The sequence below is a fragment of the Pyrus communis genome, chromosome 5 (genome assembly GCF_041283825.1).
Source record: "Pyrus communis isolate YQ-2024b chromosome 5, ASM4128382v1, whole genome shotgun sequence".
Taxonomy (NCBI): domain Eukaryota; kingdom Viridiplantae; phylum Streptophyta; class Magnoliopsida; order Rosales; family Rosaceae; genus Pyrus; species Pyrus communis.
The window spans coordinates 7,147,094-7,173,629 of NC_142569.1; the positions used below are offsets into that span (position 1 = coordinate 7,147,094).

At 38.2% G+C, this 26,536-nt stretch overlaps 5 protein-coding genes across 8 annotated transcripts; 1 reads left to right on the top strand and 4 right to left on the bottom strand.

Moving 5' to 3' along the window:
- Positions 1-614: 614 nt before the first annotated feature.
- Positions 615-4,501, bottom strand: LOC137725687 (uncharacterized). The gene is made up of 6 exons (XM_068464456.2): positions 2,755-4,501; positions 1,970-2,187; positions 1,707-1,883; positions 1,355-1,579; positions 1,118-1,246; positions 615-1,000 (listed from the first exon to the last, which is right to left on the bottom strand). The coding sequence occupies exons 1-6, from the start codon at positions 2,903-2,905 to the stop codon at positions 770-772; spliced, it is 1,131 nt and encodes a 376-aa protein (XP_068320557.2). The 5' UTR covers positions 2,906-4,501; the 3' UTR covers positions 615-769.
- Positions 3,367-5,848, bottom strand: LOC137725686 (pentatricopeptide repeat-containing protein At4g19890). Its single transcript, XM_068464455.2, has one exon. It carries the CDS (start codon positions 5,795-5,797, stop codon positions 3,662-3,664), a length of 2,136 nt encoding a protein of 711 aa, XP_068320556.2. The 5' UTR covers positions 5,798-5,848; the 3' UTR covers positions 3,367-3,661.
- Positions 5,849-9,643: 3,795 nt separating this feature from the next.
- LOC137726665 (protein EXORDIUM-like 7) lies at positions 9,644-11,031 on the top strand. Its single transcript, XM_068465600.2, has one exon. The coding sequence runs from the start codon at positions 9,651-9,653 to the stop codon at positions 10,779-10,781; it is 1,131 nt and encodes a 376-aa protein (XP_068321701.2). The 5' UTR covers positions 9,644-9,650; the 3' UTR covers positions 10,782-11,031.
- A 1,213-nt stretch (positions 11,032-12,244) lies between these two features.
- Positions 12,245-17,254, bottom strand: LOC137725749 (uncharacterized protein At4g19900-like). 3 transcript variants are annotated; one of them, XR_015962443.1, is made up of 6 exons: positions 15,769-17,254; positions 15,530-15,679; positions 14,563-14,659; positions 13,898-14,032; positions 13,153-13,347; positions 12,245-12,861 (listed from the first exon to the last, which is right to left on the bottom strand). XR_015962443.1 is itself a non-coding variant. In XM_068464525.2 (5 exons), the coding sequence occupies exons 1-5, from the start codon at positions 17,139-17,141 to the stop codon at positions 12,675-12,677; spliced, it is 2,040 nt and encodes a 679-aa protein (XP_068320626.2). In that variant the 5' UTR covers positions 17,142-17,252; the 3' UTR covers positions 12,245-12,674. The 3 variants fall into 3 exon arrangements, 2 of the variants coding, with proteins under 2 accessions (XP_068320626.2, XP_088550128.1); XM_068464525.2 differs by lacking the exon at positions 14,563-14,659 and having other exon boundaries at positions 15,769-17,252; XM_088694002.1 differs by lacking the exon at positions 14,563-14,659 and having other exon boundaries at positions 12,751-12,926; positions 15,769-17,253.
- Positions 17,255-20,194: 2,940 nt separating this feature from the next.
- On the bottom strand, positions 20,195-26,328 carry LOC137725830 (uncharacterized). Of its 2 annotated transcripts, none has more exons than XM_068464632.2 (4): positions 26,204-26,328; positions 25,120-25,411; positions 24,917-25,033; positions 20,195-24,833 (listed from the first exon to the last, which is right to left on the bottom strand). In XM_068464632.2, the coding sequence occupies exons 2-4, from the start codon at positions 25,402-25,404 to the stop codon at positions 20,706-20,708; spliced, it is 4,530 nt and encodes a 1,509-aa protein (XP_068320733.2). In that variant the 5' UTR covers positions 25,405-25,411; positions 26,204-26,328; the 3' UTR covers positions 20,195-20,705. The 2 variants fall into 2 exon arrangements, with proteins under 2 accessions (XP_068320733.2, XP_068320734.2); XM_068464633.2 differs by having other exon boundaries at positions 25,120-25,434; positions 26,204-26,320.
- Between the last annotated feature and the right edge of the window lie 208 nt (positions 26,329-26,536).

Consider the following 26,536-nt stretch of genomic DNA (forward strand, 5'->3'; position numbering starts at 1 on the left):
TTTTATCATCATTTAAGTATCACATATGCAAAAAATCATTCATTTTGGAAATCTCTTAGCCATTAATGTGCTTCAAATAGATGGATGATTCATCATGACGATGATACTTGTTGACACGAAAGTTGCTCTCCATCATGCGATCTTATGTAGAAAACTTAGAGCATCTCCAACAATTATGTTCAACTAGGGTTAACACATAACATTATATTCTTGTTTAGGTGAATCGTGTGGGGGTTAATTAACAGTTTACCAGAGAGTAACTGTGGTTGTGGATCATATTCTTGTTCAACTCTAGTAACAGTTGGAACACTTTTTGACTCTTATGAAATTTCAGTTTTGAGTTACATGTATTGAGTTAAGTCATTCTTCTTACCTACATCAGTCTTTCATAAGATCTAAATTCAACACCTCATTCAACAAAGTAAGGATTGAATGTCGCTGAACCAATAAACATGTGCTACTTTAGCCTTAATTGCAACATATGTTGAACATTAGAAATCCTAATCCATCATATTTAAGTTTATGATAAACTACTTCAAAAAAGGGAATATAAATATCGCATTGTTAACAGGATTTAGTAACATGTATTTTGAGGGAGAGAAATGCATGATGTATAAGTTCTAACTAGATAGAGCTCAATTCTTTTTTACTAGAAGTTAAGATGCAAGATTCAAAAGTACAAAAACACACGTTACAAATAGAACAAAAGCACACAACCTCAACACACAAGCGATATGTAGTTTGGTCTCCAAGCTGCAGTGTACACAAACTATGTAGAAAACCTGTCTCTGTCATGAGGAGAAGAGTAGTCGATATTTGGGCCGATAGGAACTATTCCGGATGGATTGACAGCCAGAAGGCCGTAATAACCTATCTTTATGTGATCCATGTTGACAGAGCTGCTCACTCCAGGAACTTGGAAGATATCTTTCGTGTAGTTAAACAAATTTGGGTATTCTCGTAGCAGTTTCTTGTTGCACTTGAAGTTGACTGCGTAAGCCTGCCATCAATGGGAAAAATTGTATCGTTAAAGACAATGTAACAACGTGGGTGCAGAAGAAATTGGCAGAATTTTCTGACAATATAAAATCTTGATTGAGGAAACAAGTATCAGTACCTCGTCGAATCTTATAAGAGTGACAAACAACCGAATATCTGCTTCAGACAATGTGTTCCCACACAAGTATCGTTGCTTGCTAAGTATCTCCTCGCATTTATCCAAAGCTTCGAACAATTCTTTCACAGCCTGAGAAGAGAAAGATTAAACAATGAATTTGAGATGGCACAAATAGTCCTTAAAGATAATGTAAACACCAGAACCTGCAGAGTCGTAATTACAGCTTGCAAAATATACCTCTTCATAAGGCTCCTGATTCCTCGCAAACCCACATTTATAGACACCGTTATTTATCTTGTCATATATCCATTCATTCGTCTGATCGATTTGAGATTGCAAGTGAGGAGGATACAAGTCCAAAGATGCGTTTTCAGCTATATCATTGAATTCAGTATTGAACATACGAATAATCTCTGCACTCTCGTTATTGACAATTGTTTTAAGTTTTTTATCCCATAGAACCTACAAAAGTAAAAAGATCGATCACTTAGTTACAGAAAAAGTCAAAAATCTAAGAGAGGAACAACCAGAATAACAACAGCGAAGGGAAAAGAAAAATGAGAAGGCCACATAATATGAGTGAACATACTGGAACTGTGTACTTTCCGGTATACTGTGTGCTTGCAAGTTCGTAAAGTTCTTTAATACTTTTTGCTCCATTCAAAGGGTCCGGTTCAGCTCCAGCTACCTCGGTATCTGAAGCAGGAAAAACCCACCCCATATGCTCATCGGTTTCTTTTGTTCTTCCCCATGTTGGTCTGACTGACTGGGCAAAGCAAGCATATATACAAGATTAATTTGTCTCATACAATGAAAATCTAATAAGTAATAATCTAATATAAAGTGCTATACCGTAAAGCCGATGGCTTTCTCAAGTCCTTTGATTTTCAAGTATGCGAGGCACCTAGAAGCCCAAGGGCAACCATATGAGATATACAGATGATATCTCCCAGGTTCTGCCGGAAACTGCGAATTTGGGTCCCGTGAAATGAAGTTACGGAATACAGAAGCAGTTCTCAAAAATGCACCGGATTGTGATATCTCCGTGGTTTGAGCCATCTGATAGCGGTCTGAAGAATCAAACACACGAAGTAATCAGTTTCCCTTCCTATCGTTTGATTAAAATTATATGACTTGAAGCATATATATATATATATATATGTATATATATACATATCATCCTACAGTCTTCAATCCAGCTACAACTCGAAAGTCAAACCTTGATTAGAACTCAAAGGAAATTTTTACCCTTCCAAAGTCTGACTATGAAACTTAAGCCACACTCTTTGTTCTTCGTAGTCAACGGACGATCTATGTAAAATTCTTAACCCACTGAATAATATTTCTTGAAAAAGTTCTAACTAATCCTGTTCATATTTGGTTTCCAGTTCTGTACAGTTATTGAACAATTCACAATCACCAAATGAATCAATTTAAGAAAACACAAGAACACCTACAGTAATCGATCAACGAAACAAGCAACTAAAACTCAGATGAAATCCAACTGAAAAGAATTGTACTGTTTTTGCTTCAACGACCATAAACAGTTACCAAACGAGTTTTTAGTTTTCAAAAATAAAAACTGAAATGGTTATCAAACCAACGACTCTAAATAAATGAAAAAAGTTTATAGTTACCTTCAACTTCAAGGGGAGGATCTGACGGGAGAGACTGGGAGAAGGAGATGTAGCTCCGGTCAGACCCGGTAGCTATAAATACAGATTTTGGAAGTCTTCTCGGTGTATTGTTTCCTCTTTGTCTGCGTCGTGTATATATATATATATACATATATACATGCCAATAAGCCAATGTGCCATGAATCAACGCTTTGAAGATTGAAGTCGTAAGCCGTTGCGTTGAAGTCGTAAGCTGTTGGGTCGAAGTCGTAAGCTGTTGCGTCACACGTGAGTGGCACGTGGGGCTTTCTAAGTGGGGGTTGAGATGTTTTTATCGTAAATGGTCTCTGAAATTGAACTAATTGATCAATTTAGTCTCTAAGTTTCACTGCCGTACATCAATTTGGTCCTTTTTTTAGACTTCTGTTAATGTTTATGTTAGTAAGCTGATGTGGCAAAATACATAACCCAGAAGTTCAATAATATAGTGCCACGTAGATTATACAAAAAAATTATTTAAAATCTCAAAACTCTTCAAAGATTAACACAGGCTAGCAAACTGGGAAAAAAAGGTGTGAAAATTTTCCCGTAACGTTATTGTGAAGTATACGCCATAAATTCAAACACTGCTGATTAATGTGAAATCCCTTCAAGCCATTTATGCTTTACCTCATTACAAAGGATAAAGTGAAAAACAATCCCTCTCTCCAACTTAACAAGAAGGCAAAATGCAACAAGATTGCATGGCGGAAGCAGGAAGAATCATTGGCTTAGCCTGCCGGTTGCGCTTCGACCCTTTCACTTACAAATGGAGATGGCAACGCTGTCATCACCTATGAAAGGGAGACCTGCTTCAGCAGTTCAACTTCTGAAGGCCACCAGATTTTGGTAGCCAATAAAACAGCTAGTTTTCAATATATTTCAGCTGCTAGCCAATTCCTTTTGAGATCCTCTCAGTCAAATCTGAAACGAGAGCATACTTGTTGCTCTCACAGCATGCTGTCATAAACGCTGCCAATGTCACACGGTCCACGTTTTGGTCCTTGTCTACTAATTTATGAAAGAACAATGCTGCTATCCCTACTTTCTTCTCACTACAAAGCTTCCTGACTAATGTATTCACCGTGCGGATCCAGAGCTTCTTTTCTAGCCTTTCTAACATGATCATAGCAGCGGCAGAGTCATCTTTCATGCAGTACTTGTAAGCTAATGTAAATCTAGAGACTTCACAGGGCGATAGCCCTTTGTCCATCATGGTATCATATAACCTACGAGCCTCTTCCAATTTCTTGTCCTTACAGAGCCCACTTATCAGAGCACCGTAAGTAATACTATCAGGCGCACAACCATGGTCACCCATCCTTTGGAAATACTTAATAGCAGAAGCAATATTTCCATCCCGACAATGCCCACAAATCATGGATGTATAGGTTTCCTTGGTGGGAATCAAGTCAGCCCTGACAGCAAACTCAAGAAGTTTCTCGCTTTCTTTCATTTTCTTTTGCCTGCAGTAGGCAGCAATCAAAGTTGTATACAAATGTATATCAGGCTGCAATCCAACCTTCACCATCTTAGTAAAAAACACCAGGGCCCCATTAATATCAGCCCGTTTGCAGTGCTCAGATATGAAAATTGTATACGTGACCCTATCAGCTGCCAATCCTCGGCGAATGGCCTTCCTAATCAGTTTATTTGCTTCTTCAACCCTTCCCCTTTTACAGAGACTGTCAATTACTGCATTGTATGTATAGATATTAGGAGGCAATCCTTCCTTATCCATTATATCCATAAATTCATATGCTCTTTCAAAGTTCCCAGCTTTACAATGCCCTGAAACTAGAGTAGTATACGTGTTGGTGCTAGGAACTAATCCTTGTTCCTTCATCCTGCTCAATAGCATCTCTGCGCGGCTCATTTTGTCCTCTTGGCAATATCCACTGATCATAGCAGTATATGTATGTACATTTGGCTTGTGATTATCGCTCCGGACAAGCTTAAGAAACAGTCTAAACGCCCTTTCAGTCCAGCCTTTCTCGCAGAGCCCATGAATCAATGCTGTGTGTGTATACACATTCGGCTTCCAACCTTTCCTCACCATTTCCTCCAACATTTCAAATGCTTGTTTAATGCTGCCCCTCTTGCACAACCCATTAATCATCGTCGTGAAATTAATCAAATTCGGCTTCACACCCATTCTAATCATCTTATCAAAACACCAAGACGCTCGACCTACAAGACCCTTCTCGCAAAACATGTTTATGATCAAAGTAAACGATGCATTATCCAAAACAAAACCTCTCTCGAGCATCTTACTCAACCACCTATCCACGTCCAAAACCCTCCCGTTCCTACAAAACCCAACAACCATAGACTTATAGCTCAAGGAATCAGGAGACACACCTCTCTCACACATTTCCTCGAACAGATTCTCTGCATAATCAACCAAACCCAAATCGCAAGCAATCCCAAGAACACAATTCAACGTCCGAGTACTCAACGCAAGACCCTGATTCTGTATCTCAAAGACCATATCAGCAGCCTCCTTCAACCTCTCAATCTCAGCGAAATTCATCACCATACAATGAACCACCTCATGGGCTCTCTCCAGATTCCCATTGCGAAGTATCGCCATTGCGCAGAATATGTAAAGCCGCATGAAATATCGAAACTTGGGAAACCCAATTGCCCAGTAAAAGAAACTCAGCGCCGCCATGGAACCTGCTTCCTGAGCCAGTGAAGCAACGACGGAAATGGCCTGCTCGTGGGTCAAAGATTCAGGATTTAAGTCGAGATTGAGCTTCGGAGGCGAAGATCTCAGATGGGTTTGCGGGGAATAGGATTGGTATACCAATGAGCAGATCGAGCTGACAAGTGACTGCGATTGAGAAGAAGCGGCGGCGGCGGTGGCGGTGGGAGTGGTGGTGGAGTTTTGGTCATCATAGTGAGTGTAGGAAGAGAGTGTTCTGAGAGAGAAGAGGGTGTAGAATAGAGAAATGGGGGTTGAAGCAGGGGATAATAGCTTCAGTTGGAGTTCATGGGTTCTCAGAATTCGCAGAGAAACCATGAAGTTTCTCAGTTCGTTTGGTTCCACTGCCCACCAATCTTCGTAGCTTTCAAGTTTTTTTTTTTTTTTTTTCCTTTGAATTATTATTTTCATTAATTTGGACGGGCCGGGCCTGTACGAATTTGAATATTGGGCTTTTCTTTGATGAACATATTTCTAGCAATCAAAACTCTTTTTTATTTGTTTATTGGTTTTATGGCTGCAATTAATTTTTGTAATTTTATAGATTTGAATCTGTTGATGTACAATTGTGTATTATTCACTCTTTTCGGATCAGATTAATTATTTTAATTGTAGTACCCTAATACATACAATGTGAAAGTATAAGTTAAATTTAGGATAGTGTTATTCACACACTATTTTTTACCTCTTATACACTCTTGTTAATTCTGATTCATTGATTTTCTTCAATTTATTCATTTCGACGATCGAAAAATAAGTATGTTGATAGCACTACCCTAAATTCATATGTGAGAAAAAAATATGACCGGATTTGAGCTCACAATACAAAAATGTTGGTTTCGTTTTAATACTGAATATATACCTAACTTATTTAATATGCATGTGAACTTCCAAAATTTTCAAGGTAAACTTCACCTTTCATTAGCAATGACTAGTTTTATAGCAAATGTAATGACAACATTAACTAAATCACATTCATTTACAAGAAAATTAATATCTTCCAAGATCCATCTAACCACCATTTCTAGCTATGGTGAAAAAGACAAAAGAACTCACCATAATCCATTGTAATTATTCTCTTGGGGGTATTTATGATGCTGTAATGAACATATATAGTGCACTAGATTTTTATTTTTGCATTATGCTTCCTTTTGTATGGTAAACTTCTCCTGTCTAAGTTTATCTCATATTGTAGTGGCTAGATTTTTATTTCTCAGTATGCTCCCTTTTATATGGTAATTCTGCATGTGTAAAATTATCTTAGACTGTCGTGCACTAGCTTTTAATTTCTCATTATGCTCCCATTTATATGGTAAACGCCACCCGTGTAAGTTTATCTTACGTTACTAGTTCCAAGCCCGGATAAAGGAGAAGGGGGAGTGCGTGAGGTAGTCAAAAACCGACACTTTGTTCTTCACGTTAAATCCTATGATATGATTCATAATAGCCGATCTCACTTGATGAGATAAGGCGTGGTTGTTGTTCTTCCCTTTTTTATGGTAAATATGTTTGATGTTTGTGTAGGATTGCATTTTATTAGAAGCACTTCAAAAGCGCTTATAGTAGAAGCACACTAAAAAAATTATAATCCAATTACATTTATAAAATACCTCTAAGGTTTGTATATGACTATTGCAATATGAGTCACTTCTGTTTATAAGCGCTTTAATTAAAATAGTTTACTTCCAGAAAAACACGTAATATGTGATTATCACAAAAAGTGTTTTTAAGTTTTTCTACCAATGTTGCAAGAAGTGCCTTCAACATATAAAATGCTACAAGCGTTTCTAGAACTTTAAAAGTACTTCCAAACATGAAAACCCTCCAGTATATGGGATTGGCACAATTCACAGGGGAATTATCATATTTCTAGTGTTGCATTGTGATATTTCAGATCAATAAACCTTCCATCTAATAGTCCATGAAAAAGTGCAAGACATGCACTAATAAACCAAATTGAGTGCCTCTCGCAAGGGTATCTGAAAAGCATGGAGGATTATCCCCTCTTAATCTCTCTTCCCTTCCTTCCCCTCCTACTTGAACTAATAAATCAAATTGAGGATTCTCTCCCCTTCTCTTTCCTTTTACTTAAACGGTTACGATTAAGCCACATTAACATCTTATATTGATTTTTTTATAGAGACAATAAGACAAAAAAATAAAGTGTGAGAAGAGGAGAGAAGGAGATGAGAATAGGAAGTGAAAGAATCCAACTCCGAAAAGCATTGTGGCATTTGGCACTCAAGTGGATGACCTTTGTGATGATTAAATGGCAGCAAGCCAACAACACACAGTTCCCTTCTTTTGAGCATTTTCCTTTAAGAATCCAATCCAGCCCTATTTTTAAGGGCTGATGAGAGTTGAATATATGCAATGCTCCCACAATTTGCATGATTAATGCAAATACATTTAACCATAAACTTTCGATATTTTGATAGACATTTATATATGCATGATTCACAAATCAACTCTTCAAAACTCTTTTTTCACAATTAAAATACTTGAAGCATCGTTTTGAAGGAGAAAAAAAAAACTCTTGCACCATCTATTATATATTTGATAAGCTAATATATATATATATATATATATATATATATATATATATATATATATTGTAATTGAATTCTTTTAAGTGTTTCTTGTTGCTATTAACTACTATCACTGGTTTACATAAATTAACTTTTTGAGAAAGAAAACAATTTGGTCGTTGAATATTTCTGAGGAATTTCATAAGAAAACACTACATCATGCATTTGATTTATTAACTAATGCAAACGAAGAACATATATAGTCAATGATCATGAAAAGGAAGGGGTGTAGTCGAAAAGGGAGAAAATTATGGAAAGCCATCACATACTTTGCTTTTTTCCACACCGATCATTCATTTTTTTAACACTTGGATTTGACCCTCATCATTTTTCTTCTTCTTCTTCTTTATTCTTGTGAACAACTTTATCCTGAATCCTAATCACAGTTTGGTGAGTGTTTTAACTTCTGATTGAAAAAAGATAGAAAACCGTGTGGGACGATTCTTCTTTAAGGATAATTGGCAGTGCTTAAAACTCTTGATTAGTTCAAACATCAAAAGCACTTAAAGCTCCGTTTTGAAGGCAAAAAAAAAAAAAAAAAAAAAAAAATTTATGCACCTGATTGTTATTGTACTTGACTACCATAGCCTATCAGCTAAGCGGGTTTTTTTTTTTTTTTTTGACTCGTTAAGCGTTTCTCACAAAATATTATCGATTGTTAGGGTAAACTGAAATAAATGGTGATTTTTTTAAATCATTGGAAGATAGTCAGGTTGCTTATATTACCCAAATGATAATTTAGTTTATGAGCTAGAACCATAATATGTGGCCAACTACTGAAGCATAAGTTTTGTGTTAAAAGAAGATGTGAAGTTTGGCAATAACCAAGGTTATCATCATACACAAACCCAATGGAAGTATCAAATTACATGGAAAGACAAGAAAAATCTAAGAGAAAGAGAGAGAGAATCAGATATAAAAATTAGTGCCATAACTGTTTTGGGGACAAACAGACAGTTTCTTCTATGATCCCAATCTTCTACCCTAAGTGTAGGCTTTATACATAAAAAGGTTGATTAGCATAACACCTTTATTCTAATTAATATGGGAATAAGAATACCAGAGAGTTCTTTTTATTTCATTAATTAGTCTCTTAAACCTAACCATGTTAGTAAGAAACGCTTAAAACCCAAACTATAGAATACAAAACTCCTTATATATAGTGTCATTACAGTTGAGTGCAATAAAATTGGCGCTCATAGTTCTATCCGTTCAGAATAGAGCTTACATATTAAAATAACAATCGAGTAAAATATTTGTACCTGCTTTCTCCTTATGCACATCTTATTATTCATTTATTTTTGTTACTTAATTCTAGAGTAGGCTAAGTCTCTGGGCTAGCCATAATAATGTGATTCAAAATCGTATTTGCAAGAATCAAACTTAAAATCTCTCATTTACAAATATAAAGAAATACCACTAAATCATAGTTAAGCAACAATTCTTCATTAATTTCTTAAGATTCTATTGTAAAAAATAAATAAGAGTGTATATTTAAGAGAAAAAGGCTCCCATAAAGAAAAGAAAAGGTGAACAGCATAGTTATCATTAAAAAGTAGACAAGACCTTGAAATTATGCAAACATGCAAAAAACTGCTCATCACCACCCACCCCATTATTTACTTTCATTGGTTTCAACTTTCCCTATCTATAAGAACCTCCCCACTCTCACCACCCACAAACACCACATACCATTAAAGATGCAAAACCTGGAACTTTGCACTTTCTTCTTCCTCTCTTCCCTCTTTTTCTCCACAACTTTGGCTCAATATTCATGGAGCCAAAACAGACAATTCAACCAGGCCAAAAACTACGAGGGTTCATCTGATCTGGTGGACCTTCAGTACCACATGGGTCCTGTCCTTGCTTCTCCTATCAACCTTTATGTTATATGGTATGGCCAGTGGAACCCTAATCACCAATCCACCGTTAGAGACTTCCTCTACTCTCTCTCCTCTCCTGCTCCGTACCCTTCTGTTGCTGATTGGTGGAGCACTGTGAGGCTCTACACTGACCAGACTGGCTCAAACATCACTAGAACCATTGCTCTCTCCGGCGAGTTTTACGATTCTTCCTACTCCCATGGAAGCTATCTCAGCCGCCTTTCGATGCAGTCCATCATAAAAAATGCCGTCACTTCACATCGAGGAGCCTTGCCTCTCAACCCGAGAAACGGGGTCTACTTAATTTTGAGCTCTTCTGATGTTAGGGTTCAAGACTTCTGCAGGGCGGTTTGTGGTTTTCACTACTTCACATTTCCAACCCTAGTTGGTGTGACTGTGCCGTATGCATGGGTGGGTTATAGCGGGAGTCAGTGTCCGGGCGTCTGCGCCTACCCTTTTGCCTGGCCCAAGTACTCAGGCCGGCCGCCACCAGGCACACCTGGAGGCAACAACATTATGCGCGCGCCCAATGGGGACGCGGGCGCTGATGGGATGATAAGCGTGATAGCTCATGAGCTAGCGGAGGTATCGAGTAACCCGCTTGTGAATGCGTGGTACGCAGGTGATGATCCGACTGCACCGACAGAAATTGCTGACTTGTGTATGGGGGTGTATGGGAGTGGTGGGGGTGGAGGGTATGTAGGGGTTGTTTCAAAGGACAAATGGGGAAATGGGTTCAATGTGAATGGGGTGAAAGGAAGGAAGTTTCTGGTGCAGTGGATTTGGAACCCTGTTAAAAGAAGATGCTTTGGTCCCAATGCTATGGACTAGGAGGAGGAAGGAACTGTGGTTAACAGCTGCTTAATGCTTTTGTGCAAAAGTACTTATGGATCTCTTTCTTGCTTTTGAGGTCAGAGGCGGAAGAGAGAGAGAGAGAGAGAGAGATGTAATCTAATGAATCAAAAGGGTGGATGGCCCTACTGGTAAAGGGATTGGGGATTTGGCCTGCTTGATTTGTTGGGAATTATTAGCGATTTTAAAGGAGACTAGACAAAAGCACTTTCATGCTTTGCTTGTTCTATTTATAGGCTGCTTTTTTTTTTTTTTTTTTTTATGTAATGCATCATTGTTGTAGAAATACAGTGCCCTTGTAAAGGAACTATTTGCAATTGTAGCGCCATATGAATAAATAAGATTATGTAGGGGTGGGCACAGTGCGATGTGGTTCCACCCTTAAATCGGAACCGGAACCGGAAAATATCAACGGTTAGGTTTGGTGCGATTCTACTTAAATTTATTACTAGAACCATACTGTTCAGTCTACTCTAGTTCCGATTCGGTTCTCGCCGATTTACGATTCCAAATACTAAGCTTAAATGGAGACAATATAACATTTGATAGTAGCCTTACTCAATTATTGAAATTGAGTTGGAAGACAGATACCAAAGAACAAATATAAGATATAACATTTGATAGTAGGTTTCTTTTCTTCTCCGTGAGTGGAACATGTTAGTATTGTTAGAAGTCCTAAGCACGATGTACAATGTCTAACTAATAGTTAGACTTGATCAGAGTAATCATGCTTATGGAACAATTGTCTCCCAAAGGAAACTGGATAAAGAATGTAACAATTAGAAAATTAACGTAGTTCTTATGTCATAATTTGAGAAATCCATGCTGTTTATAAGATATAAGAACCCAGGGCATACACATGGAAGAAGCATTGCACCTCATTTTAGCAATTATCTATATCAATAAGCCCAAATAATATAAGCTAACGAGCATGCCAACTACAGATTAAAAAAAAATCACAGAAGCTATTAAATACCTGCCAATTTGTTTGAAATGGCAGAGAACTCCCAAACTCCTCCTTTAACAGGTTATTCCCCAAAGTTTGTTGTTCAAGGGGAACTCCAGCAGAACTAATTTGGGTGGAAGACATTGATGCATGAGAAGTTCCATCGTGGAGAGCGTCCACAAGGAAGAGGGGTCGACTGTGTGAAATGGGGGAATGGGGATGTGAGGCTGTGAGTGAGGTGAGTGAGCCCTAATTGGATTCCAGCTAGTTCGGTTAGGTTCCAGCTAGTTCTTGTTCATTCGAAATTAGAACCGAAACCGGTTTGAACGGTCCGGTTCGATTTTTGAATCAAAGTTGACTTTCCCAGTCAACATGATTATTTTCCGTTTTTTTTTTCATACGGTTCAATGCAGTTTTGCGGTGTGGCGGTTTTTATGCCCACCCCTAAGATTATGTACATTGGAGAGAGAGAGAGAGAGAGAGAGAGAGGAGTATATAACAAAGAATAAGACATCTTTATATATTACCATGTAAACTATTAACAAGTAATCTCTTCAATACAGGTGAACAGGTGGCCGAACCAACGTTGCATTCAAACCTTAACCGGTGATGCTCTATACTCGGAAGACAAATGACACAGACTAAGAGCCGCCTAACTAACTTGAGTGAAAAAGATTTTCCAAGATACAGCAGAGATTCCACCAGCATTTCACAAAGTAACGAACTCTATCTTTTCATGAGCATACAGAGAAGATACACGATCTTACAACTACATGAACGAGCTTGCGCTTTCATGTCCTCAACAGACAGATCACCAATACAGGTTAAATACTTATCCTCTAAATATCGGCCGGAGTGAAAACTTGATAAACCTGCGATGTTATCCGGCCCTTTCAGTATTGACCAAACAGAGTATTTATGCTAACTCACAACACATCAGTGCATCGGATACAAGAGTGGTCAATAAGCCTGGCTGCAACGCTCTCTGGCTCTGGAATGAGAGGAGATGTCAAGCTGTTCCAAAAATGGAATGTTAACGACTCATCTAGAATCTTTCTGAACAGGGCATCTTGTTGAGTCTTTTCAGTCTCTGTTGACGGTGCAGTGAAGTATCTGTTTCCACATCAACTGAGTTAGGAGGAAAGCGCATGGGAGATTTGTAAACCAAAAGTTAAAAACTACTACATCGAAGAACAAGAGGTCAAGAATATTTGAATAAATACACCAGCATGCATCCTAATATAAAACTCGTAAATGTAAGAATATCAGAAGATGGGGTTTTCTTCAATGCAGGATGAATGTTCCAGGACTGCTGTAGGAAATGAGTAGCAATCAAGGTGGATCGATTGGCACTCCAGCCCACAACACTCCTCTCACATTGGAAAAGAATTCATATAAGATTACCTTGAGATATTCTGAGAGGTGATTGGGAAAAATACAAAAGAAGGTTGCACTTTCAGCTCCAGCTGTCTAACTGATTTATTACGACCACTCAAAAACCTTCGCGCAACTCTTGTCAAAAGATCAGCCCCATTAAATCTCAGACGAGTATCATCATATGTCATATAAAACTCTTTCAAGCACTCCATTATGAAGTGACTGCATGGAAAAGTGAAGCAAATATCAAATCCAAAATTTTCATACAAGTCAAATATACTAGTTACAATTTTCCTCATCAGTGCCACTCAAATTTTCAAATATAACTCAATTTCCTAATTTTCCATGTGATTCTCCTGGACTCTCTTTCTTTGGTGTTTACACAATAAAGGTTTTGCAATTCAAAACAATTTTGAATTTTTGAGACGCATAAAACACGCAGACATATAGCCCAGTACACACACAAACAAATATAGATATTTTCAAGGGTCAAGGGTTAAGGGTTTGGTGTAATGTCAAGAAGAAATCATTGAAAGCTTCTGTTTATGAATCCTAAACCAGTAGGATGGATGAGGTAAAGGGACAGCAGTAGGTGAGAACTCTAGTACTCTACGCAGTGCACCCATATAAAAAGCACACTTAACCAACCATAAAATGAAAACAAACCTCGTTATTAAAATTCGATGATAAATACAAGTCTGTTCTGTTTCAAAATGATTTCAACTGAATAGTACTTTGATTCCCATAATTAGAGATGAAGTCATGTTCATACCTCCTCCTATTAAATGCCATTACAGCACCATTCAAAGAACTTCCCCAGGGTCGATCCTCTTTACCAACAGAATTGTAAAGTGAAGATAACGGCTTCAGAACTATTATATCAGAATCAAGATATATTCCTCCATATCTGCAAATGCAACAAATGAAGTTAGGAAGATCTTTATGCTTAACAGAAAAATGTTGAAGTTATGTTTAATGCACCATTCTGTTTAACGTAGCTTACACATATCAGCATCTAAAATCCAATACGTAACACAGAACCAGATCATATCAGACAGGATGATAATGGCCATGCTTAAGTTTGGCATATACCATATAGAATGAAAACTCTGAACCTAAAAATTCAACACATGCGATAAGTTTTCCATGATATGCTCAGCAGAAAACTTAAATCTTCTTTAGTTGAATCAAGCTCATGTAGCAAAACTTGCAGTCTCTTTAAAACTCAACTGCTCACACATACTATGAAAACTCTTGAGTTCATTTATTTTTTTAAGAATTTTTTGATGAAAGTGAAAATGGAGCTCATTGATTTGTTAAAACTCAACCGCTAAAGCACATACCATGAAAGCTCTTCAGCTCATTTATTTGTTAAGAATTTTTGCTGAAAGTGAAAATGGAGCACGGAAAATCAAAAAATTCAGGAAGAGGAATTACATTTTGCAGAAACAATATTTCATACTTCGCTCCACTCCAGAAAAGGAAAAGAAACCATTTGATTTCCGTCTTTACAACAAAATTATAGCACACAGCTCTGTTACAACAAACAAATAAAAAATGATTGTATAGAATAATAGAAATGAAATGCAATTAAGAAAGATTAAGGTTTAAACTCCTTTCACAGCATTAGCAACTACAAGGAGAACTAATAGTGCCCCACTCCAAGAATGTTTGAAAATTATTGCAAGGATGACTACAATTACGCAGGTCCAGCTAATGGCTGTAGTTTTCTTCTTCACCAAGTAACAGCCAGATAGTCTTCTTCTAAGCCGAATTGACAGAATTTATCTCTTTATTTTTTTATGAGATACCAGATTAATATAAAATGGATAAACAGAAACATAAAAGGGGAAATAATTCCATTCTGACATATCTATAATGAATGAAACTACCAAGTTAAAATATTCCGTTGATCCTATTTCTACCAATTACTTCCTCCACAGATTGGTAAGGGGTAAATATTAAAACTTTTAGGCTTTTAGCCCTTAGTTTAAGTTCCTACTCTGAACTGTTGAAAGTTCCTAGCCAAAAGCGGAATGTGATTGTGCATTTAACATCAATTATGAATCCTAACACAACTCTATCTTGTTAAACTTTGTGTACCCTGACGATAGGAAGACGAAAGTTAGTGCCTTGAATTGTGCCTACATAAGCATATCAGATTGACATGGTTGAATAGCTACAGTCAAACTTAAACTACGATTAAAGTAAATTGACAAGAACTTAGATTTCTCATTCATTATCTTCAGCGGTATGATAAGTATGTCAAAGAAAGTCCCAAATCTGACTGTACGTACTATTTTGTTCCATCCCAATCATGTTCACATTCGTCCCAATTGGATTTAAAAATAAAATAATATTGACTGACCCATATAAAGACGTCTCTACAATTAAATAAACTTACTTGTAGAGAGCAGCAAGGCGGACAAGCTCACTGTAATGAGTAGCATAATACTTGGTCTTTCTCCATTCGAACCAGGCAGAAGCAAATATATGGGTCGGTGTATCCCTTAATAATTCATCAAGATTTGGCATAGCAACAGAAATTTTGTAACTATAAAAAAAGAATTGCCTCAGTACAAAAAATGAACATTAGCAGATCAGCAAATAAATGTATCAAAAAAGCAAAATTTGAAGAAGTACCCGTCCTTCAAAAAGTTATCTTTAAAGAAATCGAGCTCAATTGTCTCAGACAACACTAAAACACAGGCATCTCGATGACGGAACAGTACACTCTCAAGCCCCCGCTGCTGTCTTACACTATACATCCAAGGGGGAGAATTCCACACCATAAACACCCTCATCTCACATTTCCCCTTCCTGAAAAACGCATCCACAAAATCGGAGAATGACAAAAACGGATCCAAACCGGGATAGTAACCCCATCTCTTGCCATCTGCATATATAAAACCTGAAAACTCATCCTTAAAGCCACCCACTTGATCCAGATCCGACTTACTAATTTGTTCAACGGTGTTCCCAATTGCTTTGTCACTCACATTACTCATGTAAGACAAATTCCTATCAGTACTAGAATTTCCATTTGAACCTGAATTCAACCCCTTACTGTCATTTTCATCAAGTTCTGTTCCTACACCTATTCCATTTCCCCTTCCATTCACAACACCATCAACACTATCACTCTCCATTTTCCTACCCTCACTACCATTTTCCCGGAGCTTCACTTCTCGGGGCCTCCCCGAAACTTCCAACGGCTTCTTCCCGAGAAACGGGACCTTCTTAAAGTGATTCAGCCACCATTTCTGCAGCACCTTATCACCCCTTGTCAACCAAGTAATCCCAACCGCATCAGGGTCCTGCAGCATTGGATTCTGCAATGGATTCAGCATCTCCAGATTGGACTTAAACATCCTATCCCTCCTCAAGAAATCGCCTTTCTTATCAAACCACTCCCCCCATCCCTCCCTCAGCGGCGAAACCCTCTTCCCCACCTTCAGCAAAAGCGCGTCCTCAATGCCTGCCACCTCACTCATCCTCCGCCGCACCTCCATATCCACCGGCACATCGTCCGATCCCAATGCCACCTTGCTCTTATCCAATGCACCCAATCCCACGTTAAACCCATTGTAATCCTCCTCCCAATCCTCAATTTTACGCTTATTGAAACCCCTCCTGATAACCCCAGTCACGTGATCGAATACATACCCGGAAACTCTAGATTGCGAAATCTCCGATTGGGGGTCGTCCTCGTCGTCTACCTCTTCGTCTTTGGGCGTCTCCTCTACGACGTCGTCGAGCTCGTCGATCTTGTCCTCGGTGGCGATGGAGCCGACGTCGTTGCCCTCGTCGGAAACGAGGGGGTTGGTGAGAGAAACGTCGTCGTATTGGGCATCGGGGTTCTGGTGGCGGTGCTGGAAGTGGTGAGATTGGGAGTGAGAGAGGCGAGTGTAGAGAAGAGAGACGGAGAGGAGGAGGAGGAGAGCGGAGATAACAGCGCAGATGTAAACGCCGTAACAGGGTCGGTGGGGCCGCCGGGGCCGAATACTTCTCAGCATTTTGGGTCTGTTTGGGGTTTAACGGAATCGGGTGTCATCGGCGGAGGGCAGTGAGAGGAGAGAGATTCAGTTGCAGGTCTTCAGTTATTAGAGCAAGCCCAGCGTGGCTTTTTGCTCGGGGGAAGGTGGACGGAACAAGGGCCCGAGGGCCAGGGGATCAGCTCCAGCGTGGGCTAGCCCGACCGAAGGTGGAGGCCTGAGCTCCGGGTCCGTGGGGGATTGCCAGCCCAAGAGCCCGAGGGTCATGTGATGTCAGCGCTAACGTCAGGCAATATTAAATTTTTTTTGTGTCAGGCGCGTGCACCCCACTCGCGCGTGGGGGCGCGTCGCCGACACAAAATCAGAAAAAAAAAATAAAATTTGTCAGTTATCGTTGGGAAGCCACGTGGCTTTCCACGGTCCGTTAGATCTCAACGGTTACTTAATTTGGACCGTTCGATCTCAACGGTAAAAAAAAATAAAAAAGTCATATTTAATATCTACCGTTCGATCTGAGATCAACGGTGGATATTAAAATGCTTTATAAATAAAAAAATAAAAGAAAAAATAGTTTTAAAATTAAGAAAAGTTACCGTTGTGACACGTGGCACAATCTGGAGTGTTGGAATTCAAATTTTTTTATATCCAACGGCAGAGATTAATTAATTGAATAAAAATTTAAAAAAAATTCAAAAAAATTCAAAAAAAAAATCTGAAAAAAATTGTAAAAAAATTTGTTTTTACTTTTCTATAAATACCTTCTCATTATCATCTACCTTACTCAACAATTTCATATTTTCTCAACTACTTTCAATCACATTCCTTTCTTTATTTGAATCCATTTTTTTCAACAAAATGACCACTGGTGCAGGTACGAATTGGTCGCTTATTGAAGATGTTGCGTTGTGTACTAACTGGGTTGAAGTTACTCATAGTTCGCTTACGGGTAATGAGATGCAGTTGCGAGAGATGTGGAGTCTTATTCATATCAATTTTCTTCATAAAATTGGTGGGAAAAGAACCAAATAATCGATGTCCAGTCGTTGGAAATTACTTAGCCAATCGTTTAGTACGTGGAGAGACGCCTTGGCACAAGCTAGTAGTAATATTCGAAGTGGGGAAAATTACTCGGATCAGGTAACAATATATTATTTATTTGATACCCAAATTTACATTATAATTATTTGTTTGTATTATTTATTTGTTACCTACATAATTTATTATTTATTGTTTGTATTATTTATTTGTTACGTACAAAATTTATTATTTATTGTTTGTATTATTTATTTGTTACCGTCATAATTTATTATTTATTGTTTGTATTATTTATTTGTTATTTATTATTTATTATTTGTATTATTTATTTGTTACCTACATAATTTATTATTTATTATTTATATTATTTATTTGTTACCTACTTACATTATAATTATGTTGTTTGTATTATTTATTTGTTACTTATTTTCATTATAATTATTTATTTGTATTATTTATTTGTTACTTATTTTTATTGTGTAGGAACTTCAAGCACAAGCTTGGTACGCTGCCAAAACCAAAAGCAAAAATAAATCATTCAACCGATGGGAATGTTGGAATATTGTCAAAGATTATCCTAAATTTAGAGTTGTGCCAGTCGGTCCAAAAGTACACATGAACAACACCCCTCTACACTCTACACCCGATGATGTTCATGAAGATGATGCAGAAGAAGTGCCCGAAACGCCCCTCCCTGAACAAGCGTCGGGTTCGACCCATTATCCAATTAGGCCTCAAGGTAAGAAGGCTTCAAAGAGAAAAGGGAGTGCTTCCAAGAATGATTATGCAAAGTTCATGGAAGAACTTACTCGCCAAGGTGAATTGACTTTGGCAAGGGAATTGGCGAAAGATGAGGCTGATAAGGCTAGATAGGAAGCAAAAGCAGCAGCTGTTGAGAGAGAATTTCATGCTAATGAGAGAGAAAGAGAGCTACTTAGGCAAGAAAGGGAACATGTTAGAGAAGAAAGACAGGCTTAACAAGATCGTGAGATTATGAACATGTCTTTAGAAGGGAAGTCTCCAAATAAAATTATTTTGTATTATTTAATAATACTTCGGATAATGACACGTGGCGCAACGAGAACGATTAAAAATCTTATCCGATATTACAATTAAAATTATTTTGTATTATTTTATAAATAAAAAAAATACTAATATTTTATTGTCTATTGCTAGGGCTATTGAAGTGTAACGGTGGAGTTGCAAATGCTATTGCCAGGGCTATTTACTGTTCATTAAGGGCAGTTACTGTTCATTAGGTGGATTGAATAGTGCATTGCCTGGGGGGAGGGCTCCAACGCTGGAGTTGCTCTTATAGCTCGAGTAATTTTCGGAACACTAAATTTTTTAAATCAAATTGATGCAGTGGTTTCTTAATTGAATATTCATTAACATTTATCTCTCAATTTATCAAAATATGCAATTATAATCATTTTTATCAACTCTATTAGAATTTTCGTCAAAATGAATCACGTGTCTTGTTATCCACGTGAAGTTAAATCAAAGGGAAAATATGGAAAATTAAATAAGAAAAATTGTATCAATAACCCTCAACTTTAGGTTCTTCCAACTTAACTAATTTTGACATAATTCTAACGGAGTTGATAAAAAAGACTATAGCTACATGTTTTGATGAGTTGAAAGATCACTGATAATGGATTTTTAATTAAGAGATTATTGCTAAAATTTGATTAAAATTGAGAAATCATTACTACAATTTACTCTAAATACAAAACTTCACAAAAAATATTAGAAAAAATTCGAACAAGAGACTTTAAAAAAGACTTGAGCATAAAACCTTAAAAACGAGAGTCCTCGAAAAGGAATAGGACATAAAACCTTCAAACGCAGGACATGTAAAAAAATAAAGGAAAAAGAATAAAAAAAAAACTTGAAAACTTTGAATTTTAATAATAAGGACAAAATAAAGAGTAAAGTAAATAGTACAAAGATTGATTTTTTAGTATAAAAATATGATTTTTCGTTAAAATAAACAGTACGGAAGCTTTTTGTTAAAGTTACAAATGGGAATATGGGGATTGAACAGATGGTCAATTACATCATAAATAAAACCTGAATTTGATGGTCAATCACATTTTCAACGTGCAATGTAAAGGCATCACCCACACAAACCACTGCAGTACAAGAAACAAGATTATAATTTTCCTTCAACCCGATTCAAAAGATTCACACATCCTGGGAACATATTCAAGAAAACTATATTCTTTAACCAAAATCAGAGCTTAGCCAACAAAAAAGGGTCATCACTTTGCATGCATAACCGTTGCATTCTTCCACTCCACTCCAAGCAACTCGAAAACAGCTACCGGAAGAAGGTCAAGAACGCGGCACGCGGCACGTGGCCGGCGGCAGCTTTCATGCGTGTATTTCCAGCTCTTCGGTTAGTAACACCACGACAAGCTGAAAAGCCCTAGCACTCCGCTTTTACAGGAATGTGGGTTGATCTTTAACTTCAACTAAACAAATACTTGAAAAAACCTGTTTGTCAACTGCAATGACTCGTTTTCAGGATGGAGCATCGACCGAAAGCTAGGATCTTGTCAGTGTTGTTTGTTGAGCATTCTTCAGCTGCTTTAACCTGGCCGTTAGAATACTCCAAAGCCTCTTGTTTTCTCTTTCAGTATCATCAGTTTTACTATCATCATCAAACTCAAAATCATGAGCTAAACTTGTATTTTGGCTGCAGGCCGTCTTGAGTTCACCTTTTCCGATTCCAACGTTGCTTTGAAGAACATCCTCCCTTGCTTCCGCACTCTCAGAGGTCGCACTGTCTGACCCTTTGCAAGAATTACTGCCGCTGATTGGGAGAAAATCCTTTGCATCGTCCATGTGCTTAGAAGTCTCAATTTTAGAGCAGTTGTCTGCTATCTTGAGTACACGTTTTCTAATGACAGCCCTGCTTGGGAAAATAACCTTCTTCTCTTCCGCATTCTCGGAAGTACCAATGCTTTTGTCAACATTACTGTCGCTGATTGGATGAACATCCTTTACATCGTCCACATGCTTAGAAGTATCAAATTTAGAGCGGTTGATTGCTCTCTTGAGTACACGTTTTCTAATTATACCCTTGCTTGGAAAAAAGTCCTTCCTCTCTTCCACATTCTCAGCGGTACCCATGCTTTTGCAAACATTACTACCACTGATTGGAAGAGAATCCTGTGCATCGCCCACATGCTTAGAAGTATCAATATCAGAGCGGTTGTCGGCTGCCTTGGGCTCAAGTTTTCTGCTTGGAACAAGATCCTTGCTAATCGTATCTTCCATATTCTCAGGAGTATCAATGTCAGAACTTTTGCAAACATTACTGCCGCTGATTTGAAGAGCATCTCTCCTTTCACCCACATGCTTGGAAGCATTAACATCATAGCTTTTGAAACTATTACTAAGTATAAAAAGTCGCTCTCCAAATCCCAAATTCAGGTCCCGAAATTCTAGACAAGATTCTGGCTTTTTGAAGCAACCGACAGTGCCAAAAGGTGCCTCAGACAATTTACCGGATCTGTGATCTTTAGATGGTTCTTGCTTGTCCAAGCAACTCACGGTGTCAAGAGATGCCTCAGACTGCTTATTACTGGATTCATGTTGGTTATCACCAACACCAGCATCTACACAAATAGCAACTTCTTTGGTTCCTCTTTGCAACCCAGAGTTTAGACTACCTGAGCTGCCTATTACTTTACCGATACTAAGATCACCACTTTCAGGACAAAGTTCAAATCTTGGAAGCAACTCCAGTTCATCGACTCTTGCACATTCAATTTCAGAAAAGGCATTTTCTGTTCCAGAATTCTGTTCAGGTAATCGCAGGGCTGACTCCTGAACAGTGATGTGACTGATATCATTACAATCTTGAGACGATTTGAGCACAATAGGAACCTTAAAATCCGAGTCTTTCTGAACATTAGGATTTTTGTCTCTATATGGGATTGCAAGGCCGCCAATTGGGCTGCCAAGATCATGAAGAGACTCCATTCCACCTTCATCTTCAATTTTGACAGACGGTCCGGAAATTTCCGTTTTTTTTTCCTGCTCATATTCTTGAAATCTTTCCGTTTCAGTATTCTCATTCTCACGACTGCTTTGATGAACTACTTGAGGCCATTCTGTACATTGCAGTAACAACTTAGGAATTGCAAGGTTAGCAATTTGGCTGCCAACATCATGAAGAAGCTCTTTTTGACCTTCGTGAACCACTCGAGGCGATTCTGTACATTGCGGTAACAACTTAGGGATTGCAAGGTCAGTAATTTGGCTGCCAACATCATGAAGAGGCACTTTTCGACCTTCATCTCCGAGTTTGACTGATGCCGCAAAGCTTTCAACTTCAATTTCTCTTTCATACTTTGAAGATCTTTCAGTTTGATTATTCTCATTCTCATGACTGTTTTGACACACCACAAGCGACAAACCTGTACCTTGCGGTAACAACTTACCTTGGCTTCCAACAGAAGCCTCACAACTTCCACCATCTGCACTAGTAGAACATTGTTGAGATGATACTTGTAAAATTTTAGAAGTGTTTCCATTCATGCTTTTATCATCACATTGCTCATTCACCCTGAACTTCGGTCTAACCAGCTTCCTTCTTTTGCCATTAACATCTTCACTAATGGAAGATTCTTGTGACAATGCTTGTAAAATCAGAGATGTATTTCCATTTATGCTTTTTTCATCGCCTGGCTCATTGTCATTGAAACTCGGCCTGACCAACTTTCTTCTCTTGCACTGCCCACCCAACAGTCTATCATTTCCTGCACTTTCATCCTTGGCTCTGGCTTTGGTATCACCATTAAGTTTCCGCAGTACACTCCGCCGCTTGAAATCCACAAATGGTATTTCTTCACGCCTTTGATCATCTTCATCTTCAACGCGTGTAGCAGAAGCCATGTTTGACTTCTTTGGAATCAATTCCAAGTAATTACTATCCAACTCAGAGTCCACTTTGGTCTTTTTCTTATTCCTAAACTTCTCTTTGTCATCGTGCAGTCTAGTAGGCCGCTTAGATTTTTTTGATTTCACCCAGCTGTAGTTACTCGCACTCAACCTTGCCATGACTTCATCCACTGATGCATCGTTATCATTTTCCTCGTAGTCAGTATGCATACTATTCTCTTTGCCAGGCATATCTGAAGCCAAGCGAGAAAATACACTTCTTTCATTCTTCAGATCAGAACGCATACCTTCAGAAAATGCACAAGACTTGAGATCATGATCAAAAGATTTCTGTTTATGGTGGTCCACGCTGCTATGACCAGAACGCATACCTTCAGAAAATCCATAAGACTTGAGATCATGATCAAAAGATTTCTGTTTACGATGGTCCACGCTGCTAGCGCTATGACCATCAGGATGAATGCGACATTGCAACTGGCACTGAAGCTCCTCAGATGAAGTTACATTAGCAGTACATGGTTCATTGTTCAATTTCTGTGCCATTTCTTGCTCAAGTTTCTTTTGTAATGCTACAGGATGAGCATGATCAATCACAAAGGACAGACAGTTACTAGGACTGAGAGAATAAGATGTTGGCCTCTTGGTTTCCCTCCCGCTACTTCCAATTTGTGAAAAACTGTCAGTTGATAAAAAACTCTTCAAAACTGGGTCCCAGGAACAATGTTTTCCAGAATAATCTATGGTCATTTCTTCAGAATATGCCACCCCTGGAAAAGGCATGATGTTCCCATGACATGTGTGCTCATAATGGTCAGAGGATGCGAATGGAACATGAACATCAAACTTTGGATTGGACTCTAGGCTTTGATTGATTCCTTTTGGCTCCGTGTATGATTGATTTGCAATGGAAGGAATGCCATGTTGTTTATAACAATCTTGAACGGAATTTGAACTCTGATTGACCCCAATTGATTGTGAGCGTGGATTGTTCAGACTAAGAGCATCAGGATCATAGGTGCTGGTTACAATCGCATCTCTATAAGACGGAGATGGTGAACAAGAATGGCCAGCAATTGGCAGCTCCATTAGATGGCCAACATTTGAAGTTGATATAGTTTGATCTTGAATCAAAGAACCTGTGTCTTCAACAGGCATGCCAGCACAGACAGGTCTATCAAGACTAGACTGAAAGAAAGCAGGGTTCTCAGTTGGTACAGCTGGCCCAAAAACATTACTTTCAGTATTGTCGATTTGTAATTGATCACCCATTAAACAGATGGAATCATCATGAATTACCAGGTCGTCATCACCATTTCCAGATTGACCCGACATAGGATGCTCAGATGACATGGATTCAACATCCACATTAAATTCATTCCCTGCCCTCTCAGACATTGCAAAAGTAGCATCCAATTGTCCAACTTCACCTGGAACGGGCACAAGATACTCACTCTGCATGATCTCCCCAACCTTCTTGTCTACTTCATGAAGATTTCCCACTTCATCACTTGCCAACCTGCCACCATCTCCTTTTCCAATATTCCCAGAGACATTCCCCGGTGACCCAGTCATTTTTGGCCCCTTATGATTGTCGGCAACAAGATCGTTGGTTGCCTTATCACTCAATAGAGTTTTGCCATCATCAACTTCCTTGACTCTACCAGCAGTGTCCACTGATATTGCTTCTCTTCTACTGGTTAATTCTCTCTGCCGCCGCTGATATTTCAACTTTCGTGAACTGAACAACATTAGAAGCCTTCGAACCTACATATATACGTGAAACAACACTGTTAAAGAAAGCAATTCTAAATCCCATCAAGGTCTGACTTAATAGGTAAGGAGAAAACCTGAGCTTTGGACAGACCAAAATTGAACTTCCAATTTGAAAAATAGTTATCTTTGATTGCGCCACTGAATTCAGGTTCTATGAGCGAATGACAACGCCAAATAAGATTGACTTTTACCTAATAGATCCAATTGGAAATTTGTAATAAATAAAAACATAAACGAAAATAGTGGATTCTCAACTGAAACTAGACATTATTCATACCTGAGCAGGAAACTGCCTTCCTGATGAATTGTATGCAGAAGGCGAAATATTCATTTCACCATCAGAGCATGCTTGAAAAACACCATGAAGTTCTCTCCTCTCGAATTCAAACAGAAACAAAATCATTCCAGTTTTAATCTGCTTTACAAATTGGCCTTGTGAAGATGGAAGGCCAAACAGTCTCCGTTTAAAACACTCATCTATCGTTGCAGTGCTTGACATGAAAATTGCACCATACTCCGGATATAACCCGCGAAAACAATCCTGCTCCTCGTCTGACTCCATTGGTGATCTAACAAAAAGCTGTCAAATTCACTATTCATAGCAACCATAACTATCCCTTCATCAGGTAATCATACCCACCAAAACAAAATACCAGGTAAAAGTACAAAAATGCGAAGGGTTTAGCACAGCAATATATAACTCCTCGCAGTGAGGCATGTTTAATCCAAATTTTCACCATAATCAAACACAATTTATTACAGCAACGAAGGTACAACTCCGAACATTTTCCGAAAAATGTATCCTACATTGTAATCCAGTTTATACACCACTCCGTTTCCAACCAAAAGTTCATTCCATACACAGATTCCTCTCTTTCTCCACCTCTCTCACCAAACCCCATACCCCGAATTCCGAAAAGGCTAATCACTATTCACTAACACGTAATTATCATATATTTTCCATTAAAAAACAAATTCAAGGAGGCACAGTTACTGTTAAGAACTCATTCTAATCACTAAAACGCCATTGATTCTGACAGAAAAATGCTTTCACAATTTATTTTTCAAACATTAGCAATAAAATATAATATAGTTACGCCCCTTCATATATAAACATGTATATATAATTTACTTATACACAAACAATTACAATAAATTTCTCGAGAAAATATTTACGGAAACCCTAGACCAGATTAGACAGAAAGCGATGACGAACAGGATATAAAAATAAATAAATAAATCTTAGAGAAAAAATAGCGAGAAAATAGCAGAAAAATGTGGACGCAATCCAAGCATTTACAGTAAGAGACTGAGAGAGCAAAGAGAGAGAGAGAGAGAAAAAGGACACGAAACGACGTTACCAGAAGAAAGAGAGAAGAGGAAGAGGTGGAAGAGAGAAGAAGACGACGGCGTGTGGCGGTGTGGCTTCTCGAGAGTGGCGTGAGCTATCAGAACTTTTGGCTCTATGCTTGATGGAGTTGGTGGGGTTGGTGGAGTTTGATGGTGAACAATTTATACGACGTCGTGTGTGAGTGGGACCCCATAGCGGTTTTTAACTCACTATCGACATGGATCATCCGGTGTCGTATTTTTTTTCTTTCTTTTTTTTTCGTTTCCTTTTACTTTCTTTTTGGGGTTCCAAAAAATCTTTCAACTTTGGCACTGTGTACTTGTATACAATAATTATTTTCCTA

Excerpts from the sequence above, each read along its gene's own strand:
- LOC137725749 (XM_068464525.2), bottom strand. The coding sequence starts at position 17,141 with ATGCTGAGAAGTATTCGGCCCCGGCGGCCCCACCGACCCTGTTACGGC. Across the intron at positions 15,680-15,768 it reads GATAACTTTTTGAAGGACGG|TTACAAAATTTCTGTTGCTA; the intron begins GTACTTCTTCAA and ends CTTTTTTTATAG. Across the intron at positions 14,033-15,529 it reads CGCCTTGCTGCTCTCTACAA|ATATGGAGGAATATATCTTG; the intron begins GTAAGTTTATTT and ends TTGCATTTGCAG.
- LOC137725830 (XM_068464632.2), bottom strand. The coding sequence starts at position 25,404 with ATGGAGTCAGACGAGGAGCAGGATTGTTTTCGCGGGTTATATCCGGAG. Across the intron at positions 25,034-25,119 it reads GAAGGCAGTTTCCTGCTCAG|GTAAAAGTCAATCTTATTTG; the intron begins GTATGAATAATG and ends TGGATCTATTAG. Across the intron at positions 24,834-24,916 it reads TTGGTCTGTCCAAAGCTCAG|GTTCGAAGGCTTCTAATGTT; the intron begins GTTTTCTCCTTA and ends GTATATATGTAG.
- LOC137725687 (XM_068464456.2), bottom strand. The coding sequence starts at position 2,905 with ATGTATATATATATATATACACGACGCAGACAAAGAGGAAACAATACA. Across the intron at positions 1,884-1,969 it reads AGAAAGCCATCGGCTTTACG|TCAGTCAGACCAACATGGGG; the intron begins GTATAGCACTTT and ends TGCTTTGCCCAG. Across the intron at positions 1,580-1,706 it reads CCGGAAAGTACACAGTTCCA|GTTCTATGGGATAAAAAACT; the intron begins GTATGTTCACTC and ends TTACTTTTGTAG.
- LOC137725686 (XM_068464455.2), bottom strand. The coding sequence starts at position 5,797 with ATGGTTTCTCTGCGAATTCTGAGAACCCATGAACTCCAACTGAAGCTA.
- LOC137726665 (XM_068465600.2), top strand. The coding sequence starts at position 9,651 with ATGCAAAAAACTGCTCATCACCACCCACCCCATTATTTACTTTCATTG.